Genomic DNA, 24,563 nt, shown 5'->3' with positions numbered 1-24,563 from the left:
TGATGCACATTCTTTTGAATTTCTTAAATTGGGGTATAACTTTGCTCTTTGAAGATAGACGGGTATTTGAAACAGTAAGAAGACATTCGAGCTGATAATTAAGGTAGGCAATCAAGTTGGACAATGTTTTCCTTTGGCCAAAAATCAAACTCTAACCATGAGGTAATAAGAGAAAAACTCCCTTATTCTGTAGATAATGTCCGGATTGCATTCTTGTTGGAAAAAATTAATAGCTTCCAAGGTGACTCTTTCACTGAGAACTTCAGTAAATCAGTTGCTTGGATAAATTGATCCTTACATGTTTCTTTTAAAACTAAATTTTACAGTTACACGTCAGTAATTTTATCTCCAAAACTGGATCATAAGCGTTTTAGACGCTCTCCTTTTTGAATCTCTCCCGTAGCACTGATTTTATTGTTCTTACTAGCTGTACATCTGTCTTTTACAAGACTGGATGTTCCTTGAGAGCAGGGGCCATGTTTTAGGCGCCTTTATATACCAGCTCCAGTGCACTGCACACAGTAGGCACTCAATCATATGTGAGAAATAAATGAATGAATGGAATGAATGATTGCTTAGGCCATTCTTGTCCTATACATTCCTACTGATCTTAAACTGTTTAAGATGTCTGAATTAGGGCAAATATACATCCAGACTGAGGTCACTTTGACCCAGGGAGATCTGTCCCAATAGACTTTTCACCCATTTTATAGATTTCCCAGTATCAATTCTTTGTGACATTTGCTAATGAAATATACATTAGCACACTGTATATTTCCTTGGAGGCAGTCATAAAACTTTGGTAAGTGAATATCGAATTAAGTAAATGCATTTGGCTATGAGTTGACTGAAAACAATTTTTAATGATAAAAGAAACCTTCCAGGGGCGGACACGGGTTTCAGCCCTGGTCCAGGAAGATCCCACGTGCCGCGGAGCAACTAAGCCCGTGCGCCACAACTACTGAACCTGCGCTCTAGAGCCCATGAGCCACAACTACTGAAGCTCGCGAGCCACAACTACTGAAGCCCGCGTGCCTAGAGCCTGTGCTCCGCAACAAGAGAAGCCACGGCAATGAGAAGCCCGCGCACGAAAACGAACAGTAGACCCCGCTCGCCGCAACTAGAGAAAGCCCGCGGGCAGCAACGAAGACCCAACGTAGCCCAAAACAATAAATAAATAAAATAATAAATTTAAAAAAGAAAACTTCCAGATCTTTAGTCCATTTCTGGAGCGATTACCAAAGGTTTTCCTGAATTCAACTATTTTCAATAAATGGACTTTGTCAATTTTTGTGAATAGAGTTTCTGTTTCCTTTGGGAAGCAGATACCATTGGATATTCACCTAAGGTTTGTTTGTTCTGGTGTATAACTTACTTTTTTGTTAATACTCTTCATTTTGCAGAGTGAATAACAAATGTTTATCATCTTCTGTTATTAAGGAACATTCCCGTTTTCTGAAACATCAGTATCAATTCTTTTTCTCCAAATACTTCATAGACCTATTCTTCAAAGAAGGCTCTTGATAAAGTAGCTGTAAAACCACAATTCTTACTGTAATAAGTTACAAGGCCAACATACCACCTGCAGAGTGTGACGGAAAGATCACACATACTTGGTCACAAATTTACTCAATTCGATGCTGAATGTTAAGGAAAAATTTAATTGCACAAATATAGTACATACCATTTCAAATATAAATGAAAGGACAATCAGTAGTGCTATCATAATGTATAATACAGGAATATTTTTTAAAAGGACAGAAAAATTATACTCAGGACCCAGAAATCTTTCTCATTATAAGCCTGTGTAGCAACTCATTCATGCAGGTTTTTAGGATGTAAATAGGATGATTTTTTGTTTCTTTTGGAAGAACTCCACTGTAGCTATGAGATGAAAAACGTATTGCTGTAACAATGTATTATGGTAATGGTATAGCTTTCTTCTATTCTGCTTTTAGTGTAAGGATTGCTAAAAGCTTATGAAATACCCAACTGACATAATGTGCTTTTAACAGAGAGGACAATGCCGCATACATTATCCTTCTCCTGTCATGTTTGGTATCACAACACCTGGCCTCTTTCTACATGGGCCACTTTGTTAAGAGGGAGGTCAAGGGAGTTCAAATTTCAGGCAGCGGGTGGCAGGGTTACCGCCTTATCAACCTGGCCAATCCTCCCGCGAGCCTCACCGTGAATGTTTCTCCTAAGGTTTCATCCTATGGGCAGGATGAAAAACATACTTGCCTTCTGATGAAGGATGTCCTGGGCTTTTTGCTCAGCAAGGTTTGCAAGAGAATGGCACCGCTAACCCCATGCTTGCTGGGTTTGGGTTCAGACAAGCAGAGGGCTAAACCCAGATTTATGAAGCATCACAGGGCAAAACCCAGGTCAGATGGCTCCCACAAAGGCTACCCAGGGAGCTCCCAGGACGCCAGGGTATAAGCGAAATATTCAGGGTGGCAGGACTCTGCCACTCCCTCTGCCTCTTTGGAGAAGTGTTAAAAGGAGAGGAACCGCCCAGGCCATGGGGCCAAAGCCCTCCCATCCTGAAGACAGCTTCATCAGCCCTGCCAAAGCATCACCCACAAAAATGGAAAGGAGAGGGGCTTCCCTGGTGGCGCAGTGGTTGAGAGTCCACCTGCCGATGCAGGGGACGCGGGATCGTGCCCCGGGCTGGGAAGATCCCACATGCCGCGGAGCGGCTGGGCCCGTGAGCCATAGCCGCTGAGTCTGCGCGTCTGGAGCCTGTGCTCCGCAACGGGATAGGCCACAGCAGTGAGAGGCCCGCGTACAGCAAAAAAAAAAGAAAAAAAAAATGGAAAGGTGGGGTCTCTGTAGGAGCAGAGGGCAGAGGTACCCGCCTCCCATCTCTCTTGGATCCCCTCAGCCTTGGGTTCTGGCACAGGCCTGGGGTGTAGGAGGAGCTGCAAAATGTCCAATCCAATCAGATAAATGGGTTGGGTGTCTCTTCAGATTCCAGAACACATGGAAATGGTAATTCTGCCAAAAGAGGCTCCATCAGAGATGATCTGGGTGACAGACTGCAGTTAAAAACTTCATCTAGTGAACCTGAGAAAAGTAAACAGGGCTTGCATTATTACCATCTCTGGAAAACTAAAACCCAAATCCAACGGTACCTAAGGCCCATGCAGCATCCAACGTAACCATTTCAATAATGAATAGGGAATCCTGGCTTCCTCAGAAAAACTCAAAAAGCTGACAGAAACGTGTTGCTTTCTGTTCACCAGGAGGATGTGGATTGTCACTTGCTTCTCCATGGGCTGGAGTTACAGGTACCCTTTCTCACTTGATGACAAAAGGCCCACAGGTGGGGAAAAGATGCCTAGGACAAAGGTCTGTTCTCGAGAAGGAGATGAAGCCAGGCTAAGTGATCACCAGGGCTGAGCCAGCGGAGCTGCCTGCTGAGTGGCTGATGCATGGCGGTTGGGTCACCTGCAGTGCATAATGACGACTCAGGGGGGCCTTGAAGAATCCTTCCCCACTGCTCTGAAGTAGAAGTGGCCCCAGGGCCGGCTTGGAGTAAACTTGCAAGGAAGCACTGCCCAACTTCACATGCCCCTCAGTCCCCCCAGGATGCCAGTGAACACCCGGGCAGCATAAAGGACAGTGGGTGAGCGATGGAGAAACAGAAAAACCCTGCTCAGGCTGCTGTGGCCAGTGGGTGGGCTGGGGGGTGTCCCAGGAAGGACCTGGCATCTGGGATGGCCACAACCAGGCAAGGTAATCTTCCCCCAAAAGGATGAGCATATAACTTCCCCTCCCCCCCCCCACCATGGCAGCAATGGAGCAGAGAACAAAGGCATCTTTGTAAGAAGCACCCAGACAGAGAAAGCAAAGCAACAAAGAGGGAGAGAGAAGGAGGAGGGGGAAAGGCAGGAGGGAGGGAGGGAAGGAGGGAGAGACAGAGACAGACAGAGACAGAGGGAAGCTACTTTCCAGGATAAGAAATAGCTAGGAGTAAGCATTTTCGCTAGAAACATTGGAAGAAAGCAATTGTCATTAAATGCAACTAATGAAGCCTCTGTAATTTTTTTTTTTTTAATTTTTTGAAAACGACAGGTTCGTAGAGACTGGTGTTTTGTTGTTGTCTTTTGCTTGTTTTTCTTTGTTTGTTTGTTTGCAATGAGCAGCAAAAGTCCTGGTTCAGGGAAGTTGCCTTCCAGCACAGACTAGCCTGGGACAGACAGCAGGCTCAGCAGAAGACAGATCCAGATGACTTGACTGATATCACTGCCTTAGCCACATCGGACTGAAAAGTCTCCCCAAGTCCTGGGAAGGAGACCCTGGATGTAAAATCTAGAACGCACCAGGTGTGACCTGCGGTCTGTTCAGTGAAGCAGTCTTAAGAGATATTCTTTTGTTGTCTTAGAAACCCTGCAGAACACTTCCAAATATTTATAAAGATGGATATCTCGACCATGTGTCTTCCCCCCTCAGCCAACACTTTTCCTTAACATTCTGTTGCCCTGAATATGCAAATCAGGAAAGCAGCATTCTTCTATAGTTAAATTATTGTTAATAATATTTCAATGAGCATTAATGTGTATTTACATTAAATATATATTTTAAAATTATTTTCTGGGTATGCTGCGCTGTAAAACTGTTATGTCAGAAAACTTAAAGGAGCCTAAAAGGAAAAGTCACTATATTTCTTTTTTTTTTTTTAATTTTTATTGACGTGTAATTGATTTACAATGTTGTGTTAGTTTACTATATTTCTTTTTGGTAGTAAATGTTTCTCACTTCCTAGTTTCCGAAATATGGGATATTATATTTCCCCTTTACCAAGAAGCCTTACCTTTTCCATTAATTGATTCTTCTCCCCCATGATATTATTCTACCCTTTAATTTAACTACGTTCCTCGGGTACTTGAGAATTTTTAACATACCTCTGGAAGTTACACTGAATTTTCGGTCAGAGAAACTGCTCCTTCGGATTAAAGGTTCACTCATTTTTTCCAGAAATAATTTAATGGTCTCCTTCTTTTCTGGACTTGTACTTGACAAATTCAGAACTTTTCCATTCACTTTTACAGTGGAATTGCTGAGCCCAAACCAATAGAAGAAATCAAATAATGCGTCAGCTTTGAATTCATACGCAAAGCTCAAATTTTCTCCATTAACCACCTTGTTTCCTGGAGGGAGAAAATTCTTTACTGCCTCTTGAAAATCAAACTGAAAGAGAGCGAAGCATTTGATTAATTTCAGTGATATAATGATAATGTTGTATTACAGCTTATATCATAGAATTATATTATAGAATTAACAACTGTCCAAATGTCCAAAATATCACACCCCTTATTTCTCTTCCTTTCTGACATACTTTTTTTCCAAACAAGAAGGTATAGATTTTTTTTTAATTGGGGTATAGTTGCTTTACAATGGTGTGTTAGTTTCTGCTGTACAACAGAGTGAATCAGCTATACATATACATACATCCCCATATCTCCTCTGTCTTGCGTCTCCCTCCCTCCCTCCCTATCCCACCCCTCTAGGTGGTCACAAAGCACAGAGCTGATCTCCCTGTGCTATGCGGCTGCTTCCCATTAGCTATCTATTTTACGTTTGGTAGCGTATATATAATAAGTCCATGCCACTCTCTCACTTCGTCCCAGCTCACCCTTCCCCCTCCCCGTGTCCTCAAGTCCGTTCTCTCAGTCTGCGTCTTTATTCCTGTCCTGTCCCTAGGTTCTGCAGAACCTTTTTTTTTTTTTTTTTAGATTCCATACATACGTGTTAGCATACTGTATTTGTTTTTCTCTTTCTGACTTACTTCACTTGTATGACAGACTCTAGGGCCATCCACCTCACTACAAATAACTCAATTTTGTTTCTTTCTATGGCTGAGTAATATTCCATTGCATATATGTGCCACATCTTCTTTATCCATTCATCTGTCGATGGACACTTAGGTTGCTTCCATGTCCTGGCTATTGTAAACAGAGCTGCAATGAACATTTTGGTACATGACTCTTTTTGAATTACGGTTTTCTCAGGGTATATGCCCAGTAGTGGGACTGCTGGGTCGTATGGTAGTTCTATTTTTAGTTTTTTAAGGAAACTCCATACTGTTCTCCATAGTGAATGTATCAATTTACATTCTCACCAACAGTGCAGGAGGGTTCCCTTTTCTCCACACCCTCCCCAGCATTTATTGTTTGTAGATTTTTTGATGATGGCCATTCTGACTGGTGTGAGGTGATACCTCTTTGTAGTTTTGATCTGCACTTCTCTAATGATTAGTGATGTTGAGCATCCTTTCATGTGTTTATTGGTAATCTGTATATCTTCTTTGGAGAAATGTCTATTTAGGTCTTTTGCCCATTTTTGGATTGGGTTGTTTTTTTGATACTGAGCTGCATGAGCTCCTTGTAAATTCTGGGGATTAATCCTTTGTCAGTTGCTTTATTTGCAAATATTTTCTCCCATTCTGAGGGTTGTCTTTTGGTCTTGTTTATGGTTTCCTTTGCTGTGCAAAAGCTTTTAAGTTTCATTAGGTCCCATTTGTTTATTTTTGTTTTTATTTCCATTTCTCAAGGAGCTGGGTCAAAAAGGATCTTGCTGTGATTTATGTCATAGAGTGTTCTGCTTATGTTTTCCCCTTAGAGTTTTATAGTGTCTGGCCTTACATTTGGGTCTTTAATCCATTTGGAGTTTATTTTCGTGTATGGTGTTAGGGAGTGTTCTAATTTCATTCTTTTACATGTACCTGTCCAGTTTTCTCAGCACCACTTATTGAAGAGGCTGTCTTTTCTCCATTGTATATTCTTGCCTCCTTTATCAAAAATAAGGTGACCGGGGGCTTCCCTGGTGGCGCAGTGGTTGAGAGTCCGCCTGCCGATGCAGTGGACACAGGTTCGTGCCCCGGTCCAGGAAGATCCCACATGCTGCAGAGTGGCTGGGCCCGTGAGCCATGGCCACTAAGCCTGTGCGTCCGGAGCCTGTGCTCCATAGCAGGAGAGGCCACAACAGAGAGAGGCCTGCATACCGCAAAAAAAAAAAAAGAAAAAAAGTCCAGTCAATGAAGTTGCTTTCGCATGTGCGAGCAACAGGGCTATAAAAAATAAATAAGGTGACCATATGTGCATGGGTTTATCTCTGGGCTTTCTATCCTGTTCCATTGATCTATATTTCTGTTTTTGTGCCAGTACTATACTGTCTTGATTACTGTAGATTTGTAGTATAGTCTGAAGTCAGGGAGCCTGATTCCTTCAACTCCATTTTTCTTTCTCAAGATTGCTCTGGCTATTCGTGGTCTTTTTTTTTTCGGGGTCTTTTATTTTTCCATACACATTGTGAAATTTTTTGTTGTAGTTCTGTGAAAACTGCCATTGGTAGCTGGATACAGATTGAATTGAATCTGTAGATTGCTTTGGGTAGTATAGTCATTTTCACAATGTTGATTCTTCCAATCCAAGAACATGGTATTTCTCTCTATCTGTTTATATCACCTTTAATTTCTTTCATCAGTGTCTTATAGTTTTCTGCATACAGGTCTTTTGTCTCCTTAGGTAGGCTTATTCCTAGGTATTTTATTCTTTTTGTTGCAATGGTAAATGAGACTATTTCCTTAATTTCTCTTTCAGAGTTTTCATCATTAGTGTTTAGGAATGCAAGAGATTTCTGTGCATTAATTCTGTATACTGCTACTTTACCAAATTCATTGATTAGCTGTAGTCTTCTGGTAGCTTCTTTAGGATTCTCTATGTATAGTATCATGTCATCTGCCAACAGTGACAGCTTTACTTCTTCTTTTTCAATTTGTGTTCCTTTTATTTCTTTTTCTTCTCTCATCACTCTGGCTCAAACTTTCAAAACTATGTTGAATAATAGTGGTGAGAGTGGACAACCTTGTCTTATTCCTGATCTTAGAGAAACTGGGTTCAGTTTTTCACCACTGCAAATGATGTTGGCTGTGGGTTTGTCATACATGGGCTTTATTATGTTGAGGTAGCTTCCCTCTATGATTACTTTCTGGAGGGTTTTTATCATAAACGGGTGTTGAATTTTGTTGAAAGCTTTTTCTGCATCTATTGAGGTGATCATATGGTTTTTCTCCTTCAATTTGTTAATATGGTTTATCACATTGATTGATTTGCGTATGTTGAAGAATCCTTGCATTTCTGGGATAAACTCCACTTGATCATGGTGTATTCTCCTTTTAATGTGCTGTTGGATTCTGTTTGCTCGTATTTTGTTGAGCATTTTTGCATCTATGTTCCTCAGGGATATTGGTCTGTAGTTTTCTTTGTGACATCTTTGTCTGGTTTTGGTATCAGGGTGATGGTGGCCTCCTAGAATGAGTTTAGGAGTGTTCCTCCCTCTGCTATATTTTGGAAGAGTTTGAGAAGGACAGGTGTTAGCTCTTCTCTAAATGTTTGATAGAATTCACCTGTGAAGCCATCTGGTCCTGGGCTTTTGTTTGTTGGAAGATTTTTCATCACAGTCTCAATTTCAGTGCTTGTGGTTGGTCTGTTTATTTTTTCGATTTCTTCCTGGTTCAGTCTCAGAAGGTTGTACCTTTCTAAGAATTTGTCCATTTCTTCCAGGTTGTCCATTTTATTGGCATAGAGTTGCTTGCAGTAATCTCTCATGATCTTTGTATTTCTGCAGTGCCAGTTGTTACTTCTCCTTTTTCATTTCAAATTCTATTGATTTGAGTCTTCTCCCTTTTTCTGTTGATGAGTCTGGCTAATGGTTTATCAATTTTATCTTCTCAAAGAACCAGCTTTTAGTTTTACTGATCTTTGCTACTGTTTCCGTCATTTCTTTTTCATTTATTTCTGATCTGATTTTTCAGATTTCCTTCCTTTTGCTAACTCTGGGTTTTATTTGTTCTTCTTTCTCTAATTGCTTTAGGTGTAAGGTTAGGTTGTTTATTTGAGATGTTTCTTGTTCCCTGAGGTAGGAGTCTATTGCTATAAACTTCCCTCTTAGAACTGCTTTTGCTGCATCCCATAGGTTTGGGGTCATCGTGTTTTCATTGTCATTTGGCTCTAGGTATTTTTTGATTTCCTCTTTGATTTCTTCAGTGATCTCTTGGTTATTTAGTAGTGTATTGTTTACCCTCCATGTGTTTGCATTTTTTACAGATTGTTTTCCTGTAATTGATATCTAGTCTCATAGTGTTGTGGTCAGAAAAGATACTTGATGTGATTTCAATTTTCTTAAATTTACCAAAGCTTGATTTGTGACCCAAGACATGATCTATCCTGGAGAATGTTCCTTGAGCACTTGAGAAGAAAGGGTATTCTATTGTTTTTGGATGGAATGTCCGATAAATATCAATTAAGTACATCTTGTTTAATGTATCATTTAAAGCTTGTGTTTCCTTATTTATTTTCATCTTGGATGATCTGTCCATTGGTGAAAGTGGAGTGTTAAAGTCCCCTACTAGGATTGTGTTACTGTCAGTTTTACGGCTGTTAGCATTTGCCTTGTGTATTGAGGTGTTCCTATGTTGGGTGCATAAATATTTAGAATTGTTATTTCATCTTCTTGGATTGATCCCTTGTTCATTATGTAGTGTCCTTCTTTGTCTCTCGTAATAGTCTTTATTTTAAAGTCTATTTTGTCTGATATGAGAATTGCTACTCCAGCTTTCTTTTGATTTCCATTTGCATGGAATATCTTTTTCCATCCCCTCACTTTCAGTCTGTATGTGTCCCTAGGTCTGAAGTGGGTCTCTTGTAGACAGCATATATATGGGTCTTGTTTTTGTATCCATTCAGCCAGTCTATGTCTTTTGGTTGGAGCATTTAATCCATTTACATTTAAGGTAGTAATCAATACGTATGTTCCTATTCCCATTTTCTTAATTGTTTTGGGTTTGTTATTGTAGGTCTTTTCCTTCTCTTGTGTTTCCTGCCTAGAGAAGTTCCTGTAGCATTTGTTGTAAAGCTGGTTTGGTGTTGCTGAATTCTAGTAGTTTTTGCTTGTCTGTAAAGGTTTTAATTTCTCCGTCAAATCTGAATGAGATCCTTGCTGGGTAGAGGAATCTTGGTTTTACGTTTTTCCCTTTCATCATTTTAAGTATCTCCTGCCAGTCCCTTCTGGCTTGCAGAGTTTCTGCTGAAAGATCAACTATTAACCTTATGGGGATTCCCTTGTAAGTTATTTGTTGTTTTTCCCTTGCTGCTTTTAATATGTTTTCTTTGTATTTAATTTTTGATAGTTTGATTAATATGTGTCTTGGAGTGTGTCTCCTTGGATTTATCCTGTATGGGACTCTCTGCACTTCCTGGACTTGACTATTTCCTTTCCCATATTAGGGAAGTTTTCAACTATAATCTCTTCAAATATTTTCTCAGTCCCTTTCTTTTTCTCTTCTTCTTCTGGGACCCCTATAATTCGAATGTTGGTGCGTTTAATGTTTTCCCAGAGGTCTCTGAGACTGTCCTCAATTCTTTTCATTCTTCTTTCTTTATTCTGCTCTGCAGTAGTTATTTCCACTATTTATCTTCCTGGTCAGTTATCCGTTCTTCTGCCTCAGTTATTCTGCTATTGATCCCTTCTAGAGAATTTTTAATTTCATTTATTGTGTTGTTCATCATTGTTTGTTTGCTCTTTAGTTCTTCTAGGTCCTTGTTAAACGTTTCTTGTATTTCCTCCATTCCATTTCCAAGATTTTGGATCATCTTTACTATCATTACTCCGAATTCTTTTTCAGGTAGACTGCCTATTTCCTCTTCATTTGTTTGGTCTGGTGTGTTGCTCCTTCCTTGCTGCTCCATCTGCTGTGTGTTTCTCTGTCTTCTCATTTTGCTTAACTTACTGTGTTTAGGGTCTCCTTTTCGCGGGCTGCAGGTTCATAGTTCCTATTGGTTTTGGTGTCTGCCCTCAGTCAGTTGCCTTTATTTTTTTAAAACAAATCTTTGCATTTGCATCAAAATCCGTGTAAAGACCGTGAACTGCTTGGTCAAATTTATATTTATTCTTACCCTATTTCTAAGAAGCTGCTAGAAACTAAGTTCATTTTACTGGTAGTGATAATGAAGCAATCGAAAAGGTCTGTGTCTGGATTCATTTAAGTTAGAGTTAAGCTCTAGGGACTCAGTCCTGGCCTGAAACGCCCAGACCCTCTTCTGTGTGTTGGCAGCCCTGGATTCACACAAGCCAACCTCACCTGAAGCCAGTAGCTTTCTCCAATCACTGAGGAAATGACCATGTCCATCCCCTGCTCTATCTGTCTTCTTATCTTGGGGTGCCTGGTGTTCACAAGAAACGCATACGTTCTTTCTAGAAATTAGGAAGTAGAAGTCAAAAAACAAGGGTGCATGTGTACTTCTTAGTATCTGACAAAGCAGTGATTCCCACCATATTTGGAGATTTTATTAATTTATAAGCTCCCTTGCTGCTCCCTCACTGCAAAGCCTAACCAGGTTTCTAGAAATGTTTCCAAGAAATTTGCAGGCGTGAGGAAGCTCCAGGATATTGTCAACGCAGGTTAGAAAATCAGCTCCCCCCCAGGCTGCACTTTGTCACTCTTGCCTCAGAAATCGAAAGTTCCAGTCCATAATTATCACAGATAAGCACTGAGTCTCCTCTGTGTGCAGCCAGCATGGGAGCCAAAGTGAAAACTGGAGATGGCTGGTTTTCGTGTCACTGCCTTGCTGGATAAACAGCAGCTTGGCTCTCACCCACATTTCCTCACTTACAAAGCAGAAAATCAGTCCAGGGAAGGACGCTTCCCCCTGCCTTCCCCCTCCCTCATCATTCCCTGTCCTCCCCCAGAGACCTGGCTTTCAGTCTGCAAAGGGCTAGTCTAGAGTTCTAAGGACCAAGGTAATCTGAGATTGGTTCTCCTCCACGTCCCAGCCCAGCACAAGCCCAGCGGAAATGTCCCTCCCATTGTTTAAATAATGCCATGTCTGTGTCCTGGCCGTTGTTTTTTGTTCTTTATTTGATCGGTTTGGTTTGGTTTAAATCCAATTCTGTCCAGTTCTATCTAATCTAAGCAAAGGGGTGGTTGTTTACTCCCTAGGAAATTTTAAATACTGCGAACCAACAACCTCTTAACTTTTCCAGCCCCCGGAATCAAGCTCCATGTCCTTCATTACTCAAGCACTTTTTCTAGGAAGACCCATAACATAGAATGCCACCCTTTGTTTAAAGGCCATGGACCAGCCATCATGTGATTTGGGGAACTGAACATCCTACACGGGCTTTGAGCATCAAACCTGTGGTCCACCAATAGCAAGTGTTACGTCCTTGGGGAATACATTTTGAACTAACCTTTGCACTAACCTTATCCATCTTCTTTTTCCTTCCCCTGTTTTCCTTTCCCCCAGATTATTTTTTGGGGCACTTTAGATAGAAACTACCTTATTTCCTCTTTGAGAAAATATATAAATAAGCAAGTAAAGCAAGCCAGCTATTTGATACCTTGAATTAACTTTCACATAAACTAAACCAAGACCTTTGGGCTCATTAGATACTTAAGGCCGCCACCCTCCATCCACCGTTGTGCAGGTTGGGCAGGCTGTGCACTGCACAATTCTAGAGGATGCCAATCGCTTCCACATTGTCTACTTGTACATTTATTATGACAAACTTCTGGGAAGGATCAGTAAATTGTCTTGAGTTAATGGTGGCTGCTTCTAAATTTGCACAAAAGTACAAGTTTAGGATAGCAGCAGGGCTGGACGTGTTGCCCTAATCAAAATTTTCATAATTTAAACTTGACCATCTTAAGCTTTGTGTCACAGAATCTCTTCATTTCACGGCTTTCCTCACAGCCAATGAGGACTGGGTTTCTCTACCTCCTTCCACAAGCATTATATAACTGTGAATCTTTTCAAGGTCACCCACAAATATTTCCTTATACCACTCCCTGTATGTTCATTACAATGTTAAAATGGAGAGGTCTCTTATTCTTTCTTAAGAACCCTCCTGAGAGATCAATGCGGGAGGTATACTGGATACATCTGTGCATTACATTCTTAGAGAATTCTCAGCTTTCTGGTCACCAGCAAGCCAAATAGCATCAGGGGCTCAGATGCTCTACCGAGCATTGCTTGTTACAGTGTGATCTGTTCCCGGCCCCTCCTGCCAAGAAGGACATTGTGACTTTGAATTATGAAGTGAGAAGGGAATCTGAATGACTCTGAATGAGACGAGCAGAGAATCAGGTCCAATGAATCTGAATGAGGAAGGGCATGTCTGAGGAAGTCTATTTGGAATTTGTAGATCAATTCTTACTCTCTTGGTCTCATTTGAAGAACGTTATTTAGAAGTAAGTGTAAGAAATGCTACTGCTATTACAGCACTTATGCCCATGACTTTCCCCATGTATCACTGAGCGGGAGGGAGAAGGGAAAATTGAGATATTTTCGTATCGGAATTTGAGTTAATATAGTTGTTATCAGTCTGATTTCCGAAGAAACAATAAAGAGATATCTCTAAAATTGAAATTCGAAGGCCAGAGCATGAAACATAAAAGCATCTACATAAGCGTTTATTTTCTTTACCTTACTTTTCCCATCTATAAAATGGGGATGGGATAAGTACCACATAGGCAGGATGGCCAGGCATCCTAGTTATGCCTGAGTCAGTTCTAGTTTATACCTTTATCCCAGCATACTTATTACAGTTCCTGCTTTCATGCTCAAAAATGTTCTCCTTTGGATGATATGCCCTACTGGGCTGTTGACCAATTATTCACATTAGCACATGCCTCACAGAAGTGCTTGATACATGGTAGGCAATATTATATATCATCATCTTCATCACTCTGGTCATTTTTGCAACCCCTGCAGGCTCAGAGATCACTTCCTGCTTAGACAGGAAGTATGAAACAAGATTCAGAGACAGATGGCTTCTGCCGTAGGATCACTTAGAGGTTTGCTCTGCAGGCTTGTGCTGTGCTGATGGCCTCACACACCAGGCTTCCAGCCTTGCACAAGCTGACATCTGCCCTGCTTTCTCCACACCCAACTTCTACCTCATCAGCAGGCTACAGTCCACAACCCAGCAAGGCAGAACCAAACCCAAACATTACAAACCTACCTTTCGAGGAGTCCTTTTTGGTCTGTACATTAATAAAGAATAGCATTGGTTTGCTCAATACAGTTTCCCGGTAGTCTTTATAATCGCAGTAGTTGGTCAGTTCCACATATCTATGAAAAAAAGAAGAGATGATTACAAGTGCGATGTACCTTCCCATCGAGGTCAGGAAGGGGACGTACTGGACAGGTGCCTACTACATCCTCAGACCCTCTGAGGGAAGTCCCCTAAAGTGTCCTTCGGGAGGCAACCATATCTTGTACCAAATAAATAAATCCCCTCCCCTAATCAGCATGCAAACTAAAGGTGGCCCTGGTCCTGGGGGTGCTGGCACCAATACCTGGCTCTCAAGGGCAGCCTGTACCAGATGATGACTAGTACCGTCTATCTTTGGGCTGTAAGCGTTCATTTGAAGCTACAGGAGCCCTATGTCTCTCTGGGTTGAGAATGAATTATACTCAGTAAGTGGAATTTTCTGGGTCTTCTCCAGTGTAGTCATCCTAACTGGTGGGTCTGAAATTTTCCTTTCCTTCTCTAATCCCAGGATAAACCCAGGCGGCTCCATTGATTAGACAATCAACCAATATTCATATGAACCAATTCACATCTCCCTGATCATGAGCTTGTGCAAGTTAAAAAAAACAAAACTAATGTTGGATTTCTGCCCAGGGCCCTGTTACATTTAGCCTCCTTGGTGTTAGTTCATTATTCCAGCCCAGGAAGATCTTTGTGCTTTTTGACTCTGTCCTCCAATATGTCAGCTTTGTCTCCCTGCTCTGCACATTTTCCAAGCAGCCTTTCTGTGTCTCTACCTGCACTGTTGATTTTAAAAAAGACAGATGCAAGTGCAAATTGGCTTCCTTCAAGAAGAACGCTAATTTTCTAACCAAACCCAAGCTCAGAAGCGGCGTGGACACGGGCAGGCTGAGTGGCATCCAGCATGCTGGGGATGCGGATACCCCAGTCCCTCTTCAAGATACAGCGGCTTCCCCACTGACTGGCACTACTGTGAGGTCTGCATGGACTGAATGGGCTGCTTTTGCTAAAGGGCCGCATGTTGGCTTCTGACATCTAGTCCCCGGCAGAGACGGCTCCTCCATTTCTTTCCGGCTTCTTGTCCTTCCAGAGCCTGACATGAAAATACCAGCCCTGGGGAGCGCCCGCAGCAGAGAGCTCTGGCCGCAAAGTCCCCTCAGCCTCCTTCCCCATTGTCCTCTCCCCACAGCCCACTTAGAGGGGCCGGAGCACGAGACGGGGACCCAGGCCTGGATCAAGAGCAGTGGGAGAATATCCACCCCCCGAGTCAGGAAAAAACAGCTTCCACTGTCTGCCTCCAACTTGGTTTCTTAGAAATCTGTGTCATTATCCTTTTTTCTTGGATTGTCAGATCTGATTTTGAGAGCTTTTAAAACCTGACCCCCGATGGAGCATCTAAAATGCTTCCTGCCTTCTATTTCACTAGGCTTTTAATGTAGCGTCCATCTCCCAACCCGGGGCACGTGGGTAGTTAGGGGGCTGGTCCTGCGGTGGGGAGGGGCACACGGGCTGGTGCACCCGGGGAAAGAGAGTGGGTGCAGGTGTCGCTGTTCAGGGGTGTGGGAGCGAGGGGAGAGGAGGGTGGGAATGGAGAAGGGGGTTCGCAGTGGCGTGGACTGGTATGATAATGCAGACGCAGACCAGGGATTTCCTAGGGTTCTCCCTCCGTGCCTCCCCTACCCCCATCCTCCTCTGGGCAGAGCAGTGCACAGTGAGGATGGGGTAAAGGGGCACCTGGCGGGAGCGGCACTGTGTCCCACATCAGCAGAGGGAGAAGTTTCCTGTTCTTTGTCCCAACTGACCAACTGCCAAAAGGTACTGGAGAAAGGAAGCGACGGAGAAGGAAGGAGAAAGGGAACCATGATTTGCTGGGTTCACTCACTCTCATTCATTCAGCAGCGTTCACTAAGCACCGATGGTGTGCTGACACGTGCCTTGCACATCTGAGGAGCTCAGGGTCCAGGAAGTGGGGATGGGGTAGCAGTGCGGCAGTACAGGGACCCTTTGTACGCCCCACCCTTCCACCATCCATCTATTCAGCTGCCAAGGACCTGGCCCAGGTGGGCAGAGAGACCTGGGCAGTGGTACAGGAGAGGCCGGCCCGTGAGGCCTGTGGTTGCCGGGGGGTGTGGGGAGGGGCAGGGGGAGAAAGCAGGAAGAAGAGCCTTTAGCAAAAGAAGGGCAAGCCTGATTGGACTAAACATCAAAGAGATAGATGCACGATGCTGGCTGGGAGTCGGGTACCACCTGTGATCCATCCAAAGCAATTTTCACGTTCTCCCACCTTGTGTATCATGGAGTTAATTTATAGTCATTTAAGCACTTAATATTTCCCTCAAAGCGATTGCTCTGCTCTCTCAATATCCACGGTCTGACTGTCACTCTCTAGGGCATGGACATGGTGCGTGCGTGTGTGTAGGACACCCAGAAAATCTGCAGTTTTGAATACTATTCTGATGACCCAAATGGCAGTGCAGTACTTGCCTCTGCCGACAAAGTCGACTGACATCTCATTGGAGGCATCACTGGCAGGAGGAAGATAAAAATCTCAACTTGGCAACGATCACTGGTTGGAAAAATCATCAGTTTTCCACCAAATTCTCTGGAAGACTTTTTTGACTGCTGTAGGGCTCAAAGAGCTGTTATTTGGCCGGATCAAAGAGGGGAGACTGGGCGGGGGAGGGGAAGGGGGCATCTTCTGGAGAGTTACATATTGAGTTTAATGCATAACCTATCCATGAGTCACCTCTTTTGGAGTCTGAATTTAATAAGATATCCTGAATCATAAGACTATGCCCGACATAACTTAATCTTCCTTTGATGATTTAGAGGCACTCTTAGGATCTTAACAGGGCTGTAAACATCATCACAGAGCATCGCCAGTTATCACTGTACCACAGATGTGGGAAAAGGCTGCTCACTCGAGAGCTCTGATAACACAATTTACAGACAAGAGATTGTGGCAAGATCCCTACTTAACTCTCTGTTTAAACCAGGTCACAAATAAGAACCACTTCCTTAATTCATCCATCCCCAGCCTCCCAGTTACTGTCCAATCATTAAACACCTCAAAATTGCAGTGGAATAAATACATGTGAGCATCCCTTTGGAATTCACTGGTATGAAATTTGGATATGTAAGTCACTAAAATACAAAGATTGAGGACCTAGTTGCTAAATCTCACAGGTCTTTAAGTACCTGACATTCAACCACCAGTTTTGTTTCAAGACGACCTTAGGGACCAGTTAGCTCATCTTCAATCATGCATATTTATGAATTACTCATGCAAATATAGCTTCTGTGTCCGAGATATTTATTCTATTCGCTGAAGTTTTCATTAGGGATGAGAAGCAAACAGTTTAAGATAGTTCCTTTAAACTCTCATTTCTTCATTGCTTTTATCCTGGCCCCAAAATGCTGCTAGGCTGGAACTTTCTACACCTGGCTTTAATCCAAAGATTGAAAGGCAGAACAATGTGATAGAAAGCATAGTGATTCGAAATAAGATTTAATTCATGTCCTAATTGACTGGCTGTGTGAACTCAGTCCCAGAGCCACAACTCATTATGACCTTCAGTGAGTTACTTAACCCACTGAACCCATTCCCTCATCTGTAAAAGGGATATAATGGTATTGCCTTCCATTTGATGATGTAACGCAGTGCCAGTAACATAGACATATGTACTTGGGCCCATAGTAGATGCTCAACAAACATTATTAGTGTCTTTAATTCTGGCCAACTCTGCTGGCCTTAGCATGAAGTTCTGTAAGCTTCTGACACACAACCAGGCCTGTGTTCATTTGAGTGACCAGGAAAGGAGGACTATATGAATATCTAAAAAATAAGTAAGGGTTTCTCTTTCCTTGCTCCAATTTCTTTCCTCATCTTTTCAGTTTGGAAGGCTAGAGGGAGCAGCTTAACGAAGGCAACACCTGAAAGATGGGACCAAGACAGAACATTGAAATTTTGCTTCTAGCAAATCAGGAGTAGCTGAAAGGTCACCCACCCTCTAAGATGCCAACCCTTCTCCAGAGTTTTCTTCAAATTTTACATCATCTTTAGCATGATTTGAAAAGCTGCTCCAAATTTCCCTGGCCCCTGATAATTGAATGCTCAAAGACAAATAGGAATTCAAACACACGGCTCCCATCTCGTGTGTGTGTGTGTGTGTGTGTGTGTGTGTGTGTGTGTGTGTGTGTGTTCATTTTTTAAAGTATGGAGGAAGGAGCAGATAAAAAGAGAAATATATTGGAATAGTCCTTGTGTAAAAGGGCCAGAAATTGCTAACAGCTTCCACAGTCCTTTGCTGTGACTAAGCAAAAGCTTACAGGGACATTCTTTCCAGTGTTAACTTGTTAGTTTTATGCAAAGCCTTCCCTACACACTTAAACAATTCCTTCTGTTCACTCCCTCACCTCCTTCTTCTGCCCCAACTGTTTGTTAAATAAGCAAACATTTCAGATTTATCACTCTAACATCTGTAACTCTAATTAACGATACACGTGTTCATTCATTCATTCATTCCTTCGTGCAAGAAACATTTACTGAGCACCTACTATGTGCTGGGCACCGGGGACACAAAACGAAGAAGGAAACAGTCCCACTTTCCAGAAGCATATAGTCTATTGGGGAGACAGCTAAGAAAATGTATCATTTCAATATGAAATGATACACATCTAAGGCCTTGTTGCTTCAAGTCTGATCGTTGGACCAACAGTACTGGCATCACGGGGGAGCTTGCAAACCTGCAGAATCCTGGGTCCCTCTCCAAATGTATTTGCTCGAAAATCTGTATTTTCACAAGAGCCTAAGGAGACCTGCAAAAACTTATTTAAAGTTTAAGAAGCACTGATCTAAGCCACGGTCCCTGTTTTTCAGAGGCTTACAAACGAGTTAATCATTCAAACACACACATGCCAGAAGGATGCACAGTTCTCTGCGCTCAGGCATCCACAGGGCCATGTCCTAGTAACGTAAATAAGAAGGAGCAAAGCCAAGGGGCTTGGAGCTAGAGCCACTTACTGAGCTGGGACAGGAACAAAGGAGGGATTGTTCCGTTGGGCCAAACAGACTGCCAATGGGAGGGCAGAAGCAGGAGGGAGATGGGGACCCCGGGGGGAGTCTTGGTTTAGCTAAGCCTTGTGGACTGCAAGTGGAGGCATCCAGGCCCACAGACAGGCATTTGCAAGGATCGGAGTGTAGCTGAAAGGGCAAAGCAAGAGCCTCAGGAGGGAGAAGGTAGTAAAGTCTAGTGCCCTTTGTTTTGAATCACCCGATTTGTGTTTGATTCCTGTCTCTGTGAGTTCAGCAAGTTTCTTAACCTTGTTGAGATGCATTTCCTCACCTGTAAAATCTGGCTGATAAGAGGTACCCCATGAGGTGGCTGAAAGACTAAATAGTGTGTGTGAAGCACTTGGCGTTGGGGTTGCTTGGGAGGTACATAAGCTGACATTTGTCCCATGATGAATAGGTACCAATGACTGTTTTGAGAACTTCATACATTTTAATTGTGAACAACAACCCTATAAGGTTGTTGGCAATATTATTCCCATTTTACAGCTGAGAAGCCTGAGTCACAGAGATTAAGTAACTTTCCCAAGTCACTCAGCTAGTAAGCAGCAGAACTAGGACTCAAACCAAGGCAGCCTGGTCCTGGCGTTCATGCTTGTCCACACTTACTCCGAATTGAATCCCGTAAAAATAGCTCAACACGTGAGAGATTATAATTCATCAATATCACTATGAGTCCTGTTTAGGGGCTGCTGTCCTGGGCAGGTCAACAAATCCAAGACTCAGACATGAGGACCAAAGCAGAGGACAGGTCGGGAGCTTGCGGAGGGCAACAGCAAGGGTGGCCGGGCTGCATACAGGGATGTTTCTGAGAGGTGGCCTGGGCCACAGACAGAGCCCAAGCACCTCCCCCCAGTGAAAATCTAAGTATGATCCAACCCTGACTCTCCTCCCCTGTGTCCCCTGCCCCAGGCAGCTGATCTCGAGGTAGGTGTGACTGTCACCCAGCTAACAGCTGGTCAGATCTGGGCAGAAGCAGGTCACAGCACTGCTTTTAGTGGCTTCCTTCAAACCACTGGACTTACTTTCTCTTTTAGGCTGATTATATAAGATGTGTACTGGCTGACGTCATTCCAGTTATTAATTTGAAGTTCCGGAAATCTATAAGAAAGCTGCTGCGGTCTATAGGAAGCCAGAATTATTCCAGGTTCGAGGCAGTTTGCTGACAGGGTGGGCTGCATGGTTAGCTAAACGCTGTGGAGAGGCCCCGGTCCCGCAGCTCACCAGCATCTCACCCAGGGAAATTATTTAATCTCTCTGAGTCCTAATTTTCTCATCTGTAAAAAAGGGAAACAATGGTGCCGACTTTGTCAGCTTTTGTGAGATAGCTGTGAGATACTTTGCGCTCATTGCTGGTACTCAAGTAAGCATTAGCGGCCACCACTATCATTGTTCTTATTTTTATTACCCAAGCAGCCTCTTTCATGCTAGAGGACCACTGAAAACAGGGAAGTAGAGCTCCTCTTTGTCAAATGTGTGCCATTACATCCCACTAAAAGGCTGCGTTATAGGAAAAAGAGGTAAGGGTGTGTGTGTGGGGGGGGGGGGCAGTTAATGGTAATTTGCACCTGGAACCCTGAGCAAGTTTCGTTTGTAACATGGGTGGGAATCCTGAGCTTGAAAGAAAAAAAATAGCAATAGAGATCTCGCCATAAATCCCCGACAGGAGGACAAAGAATTTTAAAGCAGGCTCTCAGGACTGGGTGCCATCACTAGACCTTCCCACCACCCTAGTTTTCCTGAGGCTTATTTAGCAGGTACATATTTAGGAAAATGTTCCAGTATTACAAAACAAACCAGAGCACGTAGAACCACTGAAATCTCCTCTTACTCTCTGAGCACGTGAATTATATGAATGTCAGCGTCAGTAGCTCTTAGCCTCTCGGGGTTCTCTGGGAAAGGACCTTGTGAAAGTCACAGCACACACTTCTGAGGCCACGAAAAGAAATCCTGCTTATGCTGTGGGCTTATCCCACACCAAAATATTTGTTGAATGATTAAAGGAAAACCAAAAAAACTAAGTAAAGAGGAAGGGTTCTTCACCTGGATCCAAGCATCTCATAAACTACCTGCATGGTCAGCAACATTAGGTGTAACTCGACCCCTCTGGGAAGAAGGTCTACCTATGATTCTCAAAAGCTTGATGGTCCAAAATGATTAAGAATCATCACCCTGTGTTTCTTACTCTCCAGCCATCTCGGCAGCTGCTCTTGGTTGGGGACCATACACCTAAGGCAGGAATACGGGCCACAAAGAAGACAAAAACGCCACTGGAGTCCATCAACTCTAGGCCCCAGGGTGTTATAAAAAGTGGAAAGTGCATGGTGGAGTACAAGGTGACTCTGAAGATGATAGACTAGGAAGGCAAAGCAAAACTGGCCATCCTCGCCAGGAACTGCCTGACCTCGAGGAAATATGCCACGTCGGCCAAAACTGGTGTCCAGGACCACAGGGGCGATGACACTGAACTGGGCAGAGCCTGAAAGAAATACTAGAGTATGCAAGGGGCTGTCCCTGAGCCACGTGGTTCTGGGATCTTTAGAAGTGTGCCAGAGCTGACTGGTAAAAAGGAAACCGTGTAAAATTCTTCTTCAGCTAAACTGGCTAGAGCTTATTGAAGGAAGGAAGGGAGGGAGAGAGAGAGAGAGGAAGGAAGGGCGGAAGAGAGGAAAAGAGAAATGAAGTACTGCTTTTTGAGAGAGGAAGTTGTATGCTATCTCCAGACCAAAGACAACTGGGTAAATCTGTGTCAATTTGAGGAGCGGCCACTTCAGACATCTGTATTCAGCTATGCACCCCACTCCTGATGCATGAGAGCAAAACCTCTCACTGCTGTCCACGGCCGTCTTCCCCCTCTTTCTAGAAGGCTCTCTCCATTCAGACCAGGTTCCCTCCCTATCGTCCTCCAGGACTGTACGCCCAGGTAGAAGAGGCTGCTGCGCTGGCACAGTGTGTCCCCGGAGAGGAAGACAGGTTGTTCCTTCCACCTCCCCGATTATTCTCAGGGGCGCCTTGGTACTCCCAGGGTACAAAAGCCTTCACACGATCGCTTAGACAACGAGAACCTTGTATTTGCTGATTCCGGTTTGCACCCTGGTCTGTGGTCATTGTTTATTCTGGACTCTAAACTGCCAGGGGAACACTGCTGTTCCTTCGGGGAGGAGGTGTTCAAAGCAAGAGTTGAACAACCAGACTTCAAAACCATTGTAAGCTTTGCAGCATTGTTTGCTGAGACTGGGAGAGCTGACTCTGTCAAAGCCTAACCTATAGCTTCAATTAATTCTGGACATTTCAATTTTTCATACTCTGTTAATACAACGGTTATCTTCTTTTAAAATCTTTGCAAATCTTATTTCTAACTCAGTTCCTCCCACCGTCCCCTGCTTATGGCTTGGAATTTTCAATTCACTAAGAAAGGGAGAAATTCTTGCTGGGGAATGGTTTTTCAGGCCCTCAAAGCCCTTAGTATCTTTGTGTGGAAAAGCAAGGTTTTCCCCAGCAGCTTTGAAGAAGGTATTTTAAACATCTCATTTTGTTTGCTTCCCCCTCTTGGCTCGGTCCCACCCACAGGGTGACCCCGGCCCTTGTCTTTCCCCGGAGCTAAGGCTTTCTATCTTAATAGCTGGCCAGCTTCCCCACCTCTGAACCAACCTCGAGACTGCACTGCCCGCTTCCCAGCACTCAGCTCTGCAACACAAACATAAGCACCACCACCCGCCCGCCCCCCCACCGTGACCTCTGGAGGCACAGGGTGACCTCTGGTAGCAAGGGGCGCAGAATGCAGCGTGAAGCTCCCTCCTCCTTTACCCCATCAAAGCCTGCTTCCGATAGACTACATCCCTGCTGGCTTCCAGTCTGCTAGGAAGCGCTTCAGGCACTTTGGCCACCACAGTTAAGCATCCTATGACCCTCCATCAGGTTCGGTTTGGCCCAAGCTCCGTCCCCGGATCCTGGAAGCCACACTCGATCCCTCTCATTTTCCCAGAACTGAACTGCCCACTCGACAGCCCACACGGCCCTGGGCTGGACTTCACAGGTCTTTGGTCCCTTCTCAGCCACCGTTAATTGATTTATTTTTTGAAAACTCACTGAGGCCAAAGATGGGAAACTTTAAACTTCTGCACGCTTCTCCCCGGGCCTCCTCACTAGATAAAGCTCCTAGGGCACAGAAGAGAACATCCTCTCCCCTTCCCTTCCCCCCCAGTCTAAAGCCAGGGTGTGAGTCTCTGCTTAGCAAACATCCCCAAAGGGTGTGCCCCCAATTTGAGCTCATTTGATCCAGTTAAGGAGCCAGAAGGAAGAATCATCCACCAGTTCGCGCACTCCCCACCCTACTCTCCCTCAAGCGCCTGCCCTAATGCCCTCCCGGGGCAGCTTGGACAGCTGCAGAACGTCAGTGCCAAGGGCAGAGAAAGCCAGGGCCGGGGGCGGAGCGGGGCGGGGGAATTGGGGGAGCTTTGCACCTCCGAGTGACGTTAGCAATGAGAAAAATCTGAAAATGTGATGAAGGAGGCGATCCAGGCTGGATCTCAGGAAGTGAGGCCAGAGGACTGGGATGGGCAGCGGGGTGAAGGCCTCGGCGGGGACCAGGGGGCGGGCGGGCCCACCCACCTCCTGATGTAGCTGCTGAGGCGGTAGAGCTGTCCGTCGAGGCGCACGAGGCCGTCGCTGAAGACGTTGAAGCCCCCGCGCGTGGCCGCAGGCTCCGCGGGGCCCGGGACCACCAGCTGGTCGCCGCGCAGCTGGAAGGCGCCGGGCTGCAGGCGCAGCAGCTGGGCCAGGGGCAGCAGGGCCAGCTCGCAGTCGCACGTCCACAGGCTGCGCAGCTCCCCCGACGAGATGGAGGTCAGGCTCGGCCTGGCCGCCGGCGCGCTTTCCAGCCCCGCCATGGCCCGGCCCGCGCTCCTGCCGTCGATGGACCCCGACAGGGGCCGGGCGCCCCGACTCGGTCGGCCCCGCGCCCGGGTCGCCGCTCAGGTGCTGCCGGGCCGCCTGCCCGCCGGCGAGGAGCGAAGCTCTGCAGGCACCGCGCGGAGAAAGCGGCCCCGGCGCCGCGCGGCCCTTTTATCCGCCCCGCGCCCCTCCCGGCCCTCGGGCACGACCCCAGACGCTCAGGGCGCGTTCCGGCATCTCAGGACTTGGCACGCTCCCGCCTGGCTGCGCCCGCTTGCAGCCAAGGGTTACTCATCCCCCAGGGGGGCGCTGCTCCACGCCTGGGGCTGGTCCCGCCCCTGCCTGGACACTGCCTGGGGCTGGGGGGGGGACACGCTGCCGGTGGGGGACACTGCCGGGTGGGGGGGGACACTGCCGGGTGGGGGGACACTGCCGGGGACGGACACTGCCGGAGGTGGGGGGACGCTGCCGGGAGAGGGAGTGGGGAGAGGCTGAGGCGGGTGCGGGAGACTCCACCGGGGGTGCCGGGTCTGGCCCG

General features: G+C 45.0%; 1 protein-coding gene across 2 annotated transcripts in view; it reads right to left on the bottom strand.

Annotated features, from left to right (window-relative positions):
- Positions 1–1,641: 1,641 nt before the first annotated feature.
- MEDAG (mesenteric estrogen dependent adipogenesis) overlaps positions 1,642–24,563 on the bottom strand; it is a 96,446-nt gene continuing 73,524 nt past the window's right edge. Inside the window, exons 1-5 of one of the 2 annotated variants that reach the window (XM_032611688.1) lie at positions 23,744–24,293; positions 14,029–14,138; positions 11,147–11,259; positions 4,911–5,196; positions 1,642–3,069 (exon numbers count right to left, since the gene is read on the bottom strand). In XM_032611688.1, the coding sequence (XP_032467579.1) occupies positions 2,945–3,069; positions 4,911–5,196; positions 11,147–11,259; positions 14,029–14,138; positions 23,744–24,021 (912 nt within the window). In that variant the 5' untranslated portion in view covers positions 24,022–24,293 and the 3' untranslated portion in view covers positions 1,642–2,944. Of the gene's footprint in view, positions 3,070–4,910; positions 5,197–11,146; positions 11,260–14,028; positions 14,139–23,743; positions 24,294–24,563 lie in introns of those variants that run through there. The other variant, XR_004346731.1, reaches the window with a different exon arrangement.

The sequence above is a fragment of the Phocoena sinus genome, chromosome 18, assembly GCF_008692025.1.
Source record: "Phocoena sinus isolate mPhoSin1 chromosome 18, mPhoSin1.pri, whole genome shotgun sequence".
Lineage (NCBI taxonomy): Eukaryota > Metazoa > Chordata > Mammalia > Artiodactyla > Phocoenidae > Phocoena > Phocoena sinus.
The sequence above is the reverse complement of the archived record's forward strand: the minus strand, read 5'-3'. Positions and strand labels throughout refer to the sequence as shown.